The 11,384-nt window shown below is 39.0% G+C and overlaps 1 protein-coding gene across 1 annotated transcript; it reads right to left on the bottom strand.

Annotated features, from left to right (window-relative positions):
- Positions 1-114: 114 nt before the first annotated feature.
- Positions 115-10,647, bottom strand: slc45a4b (solute carrier family 45 member 4b). Its single transcript, XM_051718586.1, has 7 exons — positions 10,387-10,647; positions 8,505-8,693; positions 8,088-8,267; positions 4,526-5,637; positions 3,083-3,182; positions 2,492-2,703; positions 115-2,134 (listed from the first exon to the last, which is right to left on the bottom strand). The coding sequence occupies exons 1-7, from the start codon at positions 10,637-10,639 to the stop codon at positions 1,763-1,765; spliced, it is 2,418 nt and encodes an 805-aa protein (XP_051574546.1). The 5' UTR covers positions 10,640-10,647; the 3' UTR covers positions 115-1,762.
- Positions 10,648-11,384: the final 737 nt, after the last annotated feature.

Here is an 11,384-nt window from a genome sequence, read left to right as displayed (position 1 = left end):
GTGTGCCACAGACAGTCAGTAAACATAAAACAGATTTTAATAACTCATATTGTGGTGCCGTTTAAAACAAACACACAAACAATCAAAATGGCCAAGAATACTCACAAGTCAGTGTAAAACTTTTCTCTTTATTTAAATTGTAGTCAAAATGTAAATAAACGTATGGTACCATATAAATTGTCAATTTGGTTCGAACACTAAAAGAAAAAAAAAAAGAAAATCACTGCAGTACCTACCACATATGCCATATAACACACACACACACACACACACACACACACACACACACACACACACGTGCGGCTATCCTTATGAGGACTCTCCATATACATAATGATTTTTATACTGTATGAACTATAGATTCTATCCCCTAACCCTAACCCTCACAAAAAACTCTGCATTTTTACATTTTCATGCATTTCATTACATTCATTACATTTAGTATGTTTAAGCGATTTGAATGCGGACACTAGAAATGTCCTCATAAACCACATGTATAGCATAATACCCTTGTAATTACCAGTTTGTAACCTAAAAAAAAAAACGTCCTCGTAAACCACCCAAACTCGCCCACACACACACAAATCCTGTACAATACAGGATACAAAGCCAAACTACTGACTTCTGTGTGGAAATCACACATGTAAATTTTTCAGCACTGTATTTGAACTTTTTGCAATGTTACATTTATAAACATAAGACTTTGAATCAGCCAGTGGAATCTGTAACTAACTTAAGTAAAAACATTCGGCCTGTCTTCTTGAACGAGAAAGAATGTGTTATACTGTACTGTATACTCATGTATATAAACTACACCTGGAACAGTATTATAAATTGGGCTGAGTAAAATACTGCCACTATTCAAAGTGTCATTCTTTAAGACAGATTGAGGCTGATAATCCGAAAGGCTGCCATGACAGATAAACAAACCTTTTCATTTTACTCACCAATCACTGCTACACAACAAAGCTGAGGGGGTCAGCCACTTCTTTACCAAATTATGGTTGTACCTTAAGAGTTCCCAAGAAAACCAAAGCTTCTTAAACTATCAAAACAACTGTCTTACAAAAACTTTAGAATCATAAAACAAAACAAACAAACCATTTTGGCATTGGGCATTACTAAATTCTCTACAAAAGTGAGCGTCATGCTCAGATGCAACAGCTGTTTAGCTTTCCCCTGAGTGTTTCTGATGCGATGAGACTAATGAAATACAACAATAATACAACAGGAGTACAATATCAGTCTACATAGAAAACAAGAACCAGGTTGCCTTAGCACAAACATACATCTGGAATGTACTGTATTTGTTGACTTTAAAGTGGAAAACAATGCGAAAAGGAAAAATGACCGCAAAAGGAAATTGTTTTCATTGTAGTAATGGTAAACTGGTAAACACTTCTTCAAAAGTGAAACGTGTACTCTCATCTAGAATATGAAGAAATGTTCATGCTGGGCACCAACAATAAATATCTTGAGAAACAATCTCAGAAAATCAAACATTTGACTCAAATATTTTTGTCTCTGTACCGTAACTACAGAATTACATTCAGCATATGTAAAAGAGTGTATGAATCTATGGTAGAGAGTGTCCCTCTTAAACTATCTATCTATCTATCTATCAGCAGGCTAACAATATCAGCACTGTGGAGAAAATCTGCACACATTAGCTGCAAATGCAGGCTTTCATCTTACCCTTGTGCACTTATTGTGTATTCCAGGATCTGTAATTTTAAAACTCAAGTTTTTCCAGGTTTAACACTCAAACTGAGGATTCAGCCTCTGGCTTGCCAGCACTGTTCCTCGACATTGACTTTAGAACACTGAGTTTCTCTGTACTGTTCTTGAATGCTGCATCTGACATTATGGAGCAGGGGCCTTGCTCATCTTCATCGTCACTGTCATCTTCGTCATCAGGAGTGTCGGGGTAGATGACAAGGAAAGCCGCAGCAATGAAAGCAAGAAAGGAGCCTCCTGAAGCCACCATGGGGATCACTCTCACTGTACCGACGGCATCTATGACTGCGCCGAGCGCCGATGCCACCGAGATCTGAGCGATGTACGCCTGACACGACAGGATGGCGCAGTCGATGCCAAAGCCTCGCTGAGAGTTGCCAGGGCTGTGATGAATATACTATGACAACGTTAAAGAAAGATGAAAAGACACTCATTAAGAATGCTGTTGTTGTGAGAAAAACACCATTCACTTTCAAAGCATATATTTTTTTCCAAACAATGAAAGTGAATCATGACTGATTTTTTTACACCGCTCATTTTTGACCCCCAGGTGAAAATCAAAAGTACAATTCTTGCTTAAGAAAGTAATTTGAGGCAAGCATCACTAACAACACTTAGGCAAGCATCACTAATTATCTTACTAGGGCCTAATCAGGTGTTTTCCTGAATTTCAACTCTGGGATCAATATAGAATTTATCATTTAAATAATATTTGAATCTACCAAGTAACATGAGTTTTCAAAATTATACAGACCTCTTTAATTTCATGGTACTGTCCCAGCAGAGTATAAGGGCAGTACGAAATGCTCAGAGAAATGACTCCCATGGTGCTTATCATCACCATAGCAACATATACATTTGGAAAGATGGCCATGACGGCAGTTCCGATAGCGAAGCCTAGAGTCCCCAACATGTAGATGATTTTAATGCTTAGGTCATAGTTGTTGAGAATCCTCTGAAGCACATCTGTAAAACAGGTTTCTGATTATTCAGTCTGAATAGTACTGTGAATTGTCACTAACAAAGACAATTCCTAACTTGACCATAAGCTCTGATCTCCAATCACAATGCACAGAAAAACAAACAAACAAAAAAACATGATCTTAACGAAAGTAAATATAAAAGCTATGATACACAACAGCCTATTTTGACCTTTATCAAGGGAATTACAGATTCAAAAGAAAGATTTGTAACCACTGAAATATTAGGAATATTACACTCTAAAAATCTGCTTATAACACCTGTCATGTGGGTGTCCAACTAAACCCTCTCTCGCTACTGCAAAAAGCAAAAATATAATCCATCATTAGCCAATTCAATTACAACACATGAACGTTACACTCACCTGAGCAGAGGGCAGTTGTAGCTGCATAGATCACAAGCCCCCAGCAGCCCATCTGAACTCCTTTACTGTAGTTCTGCAGGGCAGTGGAGTTAGTAGCAGCCTAGTTTTGAAAAACAAGACCGAATACTTCAGTATTAGATACTGAGAAATATAGCCTGTATCATAATATCGCTTTTTATAACAAAAATACATTGGTATGCCATAAAGGCTAAAACTAACCATATTGATCCAATACTTTGTAAAGCTAATCATTTGGTTTTATTTTAGGTATTATTTTGGAATTATTTTCATTAGCAGAGCATAATAAAACAAAACTACTGGCCATATTGTGTCTAAAATGTAATTTACTCGATATAAAAGGTATTTGTACTAAAGCAATGACACAATCATGCTGTAATGAATATCAAAGCTATGCGTAGGGGTGGGCAATATAAGCAAACAATTATATTGAGATCTTGAAATATTTGGTTGATATCGATATCTATCATGATAAACACATTTTTATGGAAAGTGTTTGAAAAAAATTCAGAAAAAAATCATGAATGTTCCTTTTTGATTTAATGTTTCATATGTCCAAGGTAAAGGTAGACCTGTCATGTCCACTGCAATAAAAAAAAAACATAAAAAAAAAACATAACAATAAGTAACTCAATATTTTATTTGATCAAATCTGCAACAATTTTTAATCCAAGCAAATAAATTTGGCTTTTTAGTTAAACATATAGGCGTTTGCTTTTATCCTTAAGCAAACCCCTCCATCACACAGATGTTTGGATTTAGCCGTCCATTGGATAATGGAAACCTTTTTGGCGATTATATACAGTACTAGATATAAATGCACGGTTGACAAAGCTGTTATTGAATAATTCCTGAGGTAATTTACTCTTTGTGTTTGCAGCAAAAAAGCTGGTAAGAAAGCTTGACGGCATCAGCAATAGTATCTAAGGGGAGCGGGGCTTACCAGAGGAATAGTTCCACACCACACAGAGGATGCAGATTTTTATTTACAAACTGTTCCTCATTTTATCTCGGAAAGTAAAGTGACAGATTCCAAAATGCTGTCCGCCATTTTTACATTAAAAAAAAAAAAAAAAAAGAAAGAAAACCATTTAGCAAGCATTAGGCCTAAACAGAAATACAGCATCAGTTTCATTTTATCAATCTTTTATCTACGGGTGTGTTTGTGATGGAGACCACTCTGATCAAAAACCATGAAATTATGGAACATTTTAATGTAAGATAATGCAAAAGCAACTAATAACAGGTGAAAATAATATAATGATTATATTATAATGAAATTTGTAGCACAACCTCTGATTGGAACGCACATTCCCTTCCATGCAACTGCGTTTTGCATAACCGCAATAGAAAGTATACTCGCTGTGTAAGTTTAATATTGTTTAATTTACAAGATAACACAGGACAAAGAAAAACTCTTCTTACAGTCGGGTCTCCTTCAAAGATGACCTGGCCCATGAAGTCAGTGTAGAACACAGCCTGTGCGATCATGGAGAACCAGGTGAGGAGGTGACATACACACAGACGCCAGAGCTGAGGAGGCATCTTCAGCATGGACAACCAGAGCTGTTTGACCGTCGTACCACCATCCCCATCTTCACTTTCTTCATCCTCTTCATTCCTGCTGGATGCAGCGATGTGACTCAGCTGCAGCTTCCGTCGCTCATGCCGTCTAGTTATTTTGTCGATGTCATTCAGGCTTCGTGATGATTTGATTGGCCCAGCCATGTTGGCATAGCGATGGCGCCATTGAAAGCCCACACGTCCATGATAAGAGAAAGTGAAAGAGGGTTGGCGATAAAAGGTAGGGTGGCGGCAACGCACTGTGGCACTAGGCTGACGCAAGTTGGGTTTTCCTGACTGACTAGTGGCATTTATGGCACCAGTGATTTGAGTTCCTTGACCAGCAAACCTCCCATTTATAGCTTTGACAGCTCCAGGGATATTTTCCCTATTGCTCTCAGACTTCTTTGACTGGTGGTCAGTGCACTGACCAAGCTGGCTTTTGTTGCTGTCTTGGTAATCCAATGATGTTCCATCCTCTTGGAGAGCCTGAATGTCCTGGAATAAAGTTGGTTCAATGTCGCATAGAAACTGGCCATCACGTTCCAAGTCCAAGTCTGGGTCAAGCTCTATGGTAGCATCTGGCATGGCTAGAACCGAGTCGCTTTTACTCCGCACCAAGTCAATGTTTAGAAAGTCTGCTTGGGCTTCCCGCTCAGACCAATCATCTTCATGGGCTGTAAATGGCTCCTCCTCAGGAATAAGTTCTAAATGAGGCATGAGGCGAGTGGATGGAAAGCTTCCACAGGAATGAACAGAAGGTAGCCTTTCTGCATCCTCATCATTCTGTACACCCTGCTTGTTGGGGTTATACACATGCTCCTTGATGCTGAAGAGGTGAAGCGTCGCAGAAATGATAAAGATGATGGCTGCAAAGAAAAAGAGAACCTGCTCTTGGGCCTTAAATGCTTGACCCAGGAAGGTATCGGTCCAGTCCAGCCCTCCAAGCATGTAACCCAAAGCACCTCCCAGTCCTAAAAGAAAGGAAGGAATTTACATCACCTAAAACTACACTAGTTGTTTGAAATTCCAAAAAAGAATATGTAACCCAACTTTCAAGTATAATCACAGTTCACTATAGTGTCAAGTATGTCAAATATAATTACTTATCCGGTTTTCATTCATGTAATTTAGGGCTGGGCAATAGGACGATGTAATATCGGATATTGACGATATCTTACAAATATACCGATGCCGATTGAGACACTCATTGACAGACGCTGATCAACAATATCGGGAAATGGCAAAAACATGGATCTGGGAAGTTATATATTAAACAGTATAGTTATAATAACATAGAATATATTGTTATATATTAAACAGTAGCCCAGGGCATGAAACAAGCACCAGCCACCCGCCAAATGCAACGAGGCTGAATCCAGTTTGCGAGCTCCTAGTCCAAATGCAGGAATTTCATGCGCGGGTAATTTTGCTCAACTACCAGCAACAGGCGGGTGACCTGTAAGACGTCTCGGAGTGACACATGACAAGTAATGCTGTTAGACACAAAGACACGCACTTGAAGAGACACACTTTATTATATTTTTAAGAACAGACAAAAGAAAAGCCGTCAATGCCTGTGTCTGATTCGCTGTTTGTTCAAAGGCGTGCAGCACGAGCTGGAACAGCGTATGTAAAGAGTTATCCCACTTTTTTCTCCGTTTCATTCGTCTGAAAACTGTTTGTAAGAATAATGTTGTCTATGAGAATGCTGCAAATGATCTCCGATCATCTCAGGAGGCGCTGTGAGTTTAGTTCACTTCATTTCCAGGGAGCAGTTTGCGGGTAACATGCATTGTGAATGCAACTTTGCAGGTTCAGTAATATATATTTTTGTATTAAAGAAACAAAGATGAAAGTGATTAAATCATAAAATAATACAAGACATGTTCACCTTGAACCTAAAATTGAGTTCTATTTTATTTTCATTAGGCAGCATTACCAAAACACAATACAAACACAAATTCGATAAAAACACAGATTTGGCAGCATTATTTTGGGAAAACAAGGAAATTTATTACGCTTATTATTATTATCTTTAAATTTATGATTGTCTTTAGTTCTTATTTGTAGGCTATTTGTAATTTACCACCTGTTGTCGTTGACAGATACTTGGATGATGGCAAATGGGGCCCTTCGAGATGGTAACTGATTGGATTTGTGGAGGTGGTTATTTAAGATTGTTTGATTACTTTGTTATTTTAATTGCTTTTTTAGTTTAGTTTAAAGTGCATTTTTAATTTAGAAAATGTCTTTTGTTTACATTTTTTGTGTTTCAATTAATGAATTTAATTTTTAAAACAAAATCAATAAAGCAAAAATACAGTATTCTCCAACCCTTGGCAGGGGGGTTGACGATGTAATCGGATATCGTGATATTTTTTAAAGTGATTAGCGATAAAATATTTTTTACATAATGCCCAGCCCTGATGTAATTAGAACCTTATTATGATTAAGTCTTCCTATTCAGCTTCTTGAGCTAATAATTATCTTATAAAACCTTCAGCGTTGGGGGCCCGGGTAGCTCGGCGAGTAAAGGCGCTGGCTACCACCCCTGGAGTCGTGAGTTCAAATCCATGGTGTGCTGAGTGACTCCTGCCAGGTCTCCTAAGCAACCAATGGCCCAGTTGCTAGGGAGGGTAGAGTCACATGGGGTAACGTGCTCGTGGTCGCTAACATGTGGTTCTTGCTCTCGGTGGGGCGCGTGAAGCCTCCACCCGCGCTATGTCTCCGTGGTAACGCGCTCAAGTCACGTGATAAGATGAACGGGTTGACGGTCTCAGAAGCAGAGGCAACTGAAATTCGTCCTCCGCCACCCAAATTGAGGTGAGTCACTACGCCACCACGAGGACTTAGAGCACATTGGGGAGAAAAAGGGGAGAGAGAAAAAAAAAAACTTCAGCGTTTAAAAAGATTAAAAAACAACAACAACAAATGAGTTGAGATCCTTTTTTTTTTTTGTATCCATTTTTCTCCCAATTTGGAATGCCCAATACTTAGTAGGTCCTCGTGGTGGTGCAGTTACTCACCCCAATCCGGGTGGCGGAGGATAAGTTGCCTCCACTTCTGAGACTGTCAATGCACGCATCTTATCACGTGGCTCGTTGTGCATGACACTGCGGAGACTCCGCATCTGGAGGCTCATGCTACTCTCCGCGATCCATGCACAACTTACCACGCGCCCCATTGAGAGCAAGAACCACTAATCGTGACCACGAGGTGGTTACCCCATATGACTCTACCCTCCCTAGCAACTGGGCCATTGGTTGCTTAGGAGACCTGGCAGGAGTCACTTGGCACACCCTGGATTCGAACTCGCGACTCCAGGGGTGGTAGTCAGCGTCAATACTCGCTGAGCGTTGAGATGGTTTTTAGTAGCAGACTAAAGTACAGAGCACCTCTATTCCAGTCTCAGCCACAATACCTCCTGAGAAAGAATGGATAGTTAGAGCCACATCCTGTTCTTCTGTATCAGCCACATCCAGGAGGTAGGCTCTGATTGGTCCCTCCAAAGCATCAAGACAGAAGTCCAGAATCACCACACCAACCACGGTCAGCACAATCCCAATAAGTTGACTGCTAGAAATGTCACCCAGAGACAGACCTGGTTTACAGACAGGTTCAAATAAACAGGAGGAATATTTATTTACACTCATTTATTTATGAAGTGCTAATCAGACAGAATTATTTGTTATAAGTCTGGGGACTCATATTTATTAACTTTAGCAAGCAACCCTGTAGAGATCTGTGCATAAATGTTCATGGACAATTAGTAAAAAAAAAAAATAAAGAAAAAGCCAAAACAAATAGAAGATTAAAAAAAAATATACAGTATACATACCTATGATGGATCCATTAAGAAATAAGGCCAGTCCTATTAACACTCCAACACAGAGTGCCAAAATGAAGGGTCTCCTCCGTCCCCATTTTAAAGTGCAACTATCACTTGCTGAGCCAATCAGAGGTGTGAAAATTAAACCCAAAATAGGGCTGAGGAACCAGGTTAAGCTGTAGTATTGTTCTGGGAGACCTGTAAGTAGAAACAAGCAGGGATCGATTCCAAGATAATCAAGGTTTCAAACTGTAGATAACAATGTTATTCCTTCAAACAGAATTACACAAGTCATACAAAAACCTTTGTATTTGTAGTCAACAAAATACAATGGTGGATCAGTTCATAGATTTGATATCTGGCAAACCAAAATGGCATAATTTAATAGTCACCAGAGGTATAGAAAATAATACAGACTAAAATGCTGTTAAAATGTACCAATATTTTCAACACTCTTGTCAGTAAGGAGGGAGTTCAAATACATGATCAGGCATGTTTCAGCATGCAGTCTGCAGTTCATTAACCTGCCATTTACAGCACTATAAACTTTTCACACTAAAGATCTAAAAATATCTTGTAGTAATGAAGCCATCACTTTGTCTCTGGCAACACAATTATTATCAAATGCGATGCCTCATTAGTGAACGTGAACATTGCTTCCCTACATGAAAAACATCTGAAATGGTTGGAAGTTGGTTTCTCCGTTGTTTCCACAGTTACTGCTGAGGGAATTATGTAGCTTAAAAACTGCATTGAACACTGTCCAGCCACGTGCCAGGAATGATGACATAAAAAAACCAAACACTTGATTACTCAAGTGAAACTGATATGTTGGTCAAACTTCTCCTTTCTATCATGAGTTTTTTTCAGTCCAAAAGCACACAAAAGCACTTAATGTGTGTAGCAGGATGCTGACTGAGAATGTGAGAACAGAAAGTGCAGACAACCGACATGTCACATGCCAAAATCCAAAATCATAACTCTTTACTCAGAGAGAAAAAAAATTTTTTTAAGGACTACCAACCATCTACAATTGCACATCAGAGCTCTGCACAAAATTCCTTAGCTTAACCTCTGCAGCTCAGGTTTTGTTGAAGTATTAATCAGGCTGTCTTTATTATACAGCAATACCATTAATTGTTACATCCCTCATAGGACAGAACATAAAGAGACGGATTCCTCAATACACACTGCATTTAATGTTTCACAGGACATGATGATATCCTTTTTACTAAAAAAACAAATGGATGGTTTTCTATAAAACTGCAATCAGAATTTATTGAATCTATTTTTATGAAGTAGTCTACTGAAAGACTGCATATATTTTGCTTGCACCTGCACAGTTAAAGATTTTAAAGGGAAAATCACCATTAACAGAGTGATTTAGGAAAATGGCATTTTAGAGCCATAAATACTTTCCTGAGTGAATCTACTGACATTGATCTTATCTAAAATAGACAGAAAACAAAGAGAAAGAGATGCATGCTACAGTGGAAACAAACATCCCTCCATCTTACATAGGGTTGGCACTGGCACACTAGGGAGTCCTTACCAAATCCAGGGAACGTCCCTGTTCAATGATTATAAAAAGAGGCCTTAAGCCTAGAATGAATTAAAAAAACCTTTGATCAACTATTATCCCTTTATATATACGAAGTGCAGACCGAAGAAAGGGAGTGCAAAGAGCTATATGCAAATATTTTAACTAGACCTAGACCTATTTTATATCGACTGATGCTCGACAGAATTTTCATTTTTGGGTGAACTATCCCTTTAAATGTTCTAAGAGCATTTTTAAAAGCATATGCCAGCAGACATATAAACGAACAATGGGGATGATATTGAGGGTTTTCAGTTTATCTGGAATGGATGATGACAGTTGATGACTAACCTAGCTGCAGCAACACAGGTGTGACCAGTGCAGTTTCCATGGCGTAGCAGAACTCTCTCCCAAACATGACAGCACCATGCATGACCCATAACCGCTTAGGGATGTGGTCTACAGAATCCTCACTGGCCGACTCGTCTGACATCTCTTCTTCCTTCTCCTTCTCTGTGTCCAGATTCTTCTCTGGCACGACTGCCACGTCCAGCACTGTAACGGACTCCGACACAGCGTTCTTAGGTGCCATACTGGCCTGCATATACAAAGCTGGTGTGGGTTTTTGATCCAGAAACGGTTCCTGTGGTACTTACAGACTCCCCGTCACAAGTCCAAACTCCTTTTTTCTCCTTAAAACCTCCAAACTGATCGTTCATAATCCACAGCAGGTTTCTGATTATAAGACACTAACCCGCAGTCAAAAGAGAGGTCATGTTGTTCCATATATTTCAGTGGGAGGTCTACCAGCCTTTGTAATGAATACAAATCCATATAGAGCTTTGTTGGTGCAACTCACAAGTCATGTTTTCTTGAAAGAAGAAAGGGAAAAGGGGGAGGGCATGGAGAGCAGAACAGGTGAATGTTCCTCTGTGTGCCTCCATGGAATTACTTATTAATCTACATGGCAGCAAGAGAGAGATAGAGACAGAGCAAATGAGAGATAGAATGAGAGAAACATCTTGGCATTAACTACTGACATTTAGAAAGATCAAGGCAGTGGAAAGATGTCAACATTTTCGGCATTCCGACAGTAAACAAAGTTTTGCTGAACTGGCTTATATGGCATATCCCTGCAATCCCTGGAGAAAGAGAGATAAAATAATAAAGTGACTAAATAAATAAGAAAGGGACATTAAAAAGATAACAGAATATAGATATTAAGAAGAGGACATTTTTAAAGCCTTAATTGAGAATCAACCAGATGATGTACAATGATAATGGCATAAAAATCCCCATTTCCAATGATAGAAATGACAACATTCACACATTCTGTTGCGTTGTGTTTG

This window comes from Myxocyprinus asiaticus, chromosome 15 (genome assembly GCF_019703515.2).
Source record: "Myxocyprinus asiaticus isolate MX2 ecotype Aquarium Trade chromosome 15, UBuf_Myxa_2, whole genome shotgun sequence".
NCBI classification, from domain to species: Eukaryota; Metazoa; Chordata; class Actinopteri; order Cypriniformes; family Catostomidae; genus Myxocyprinus; species Myxocyprinus asiaticus.
Note: the sequence above shows the minus strand (reverse complement) of the source record. Positions and strands in the feature narration are given on the sequence as shown.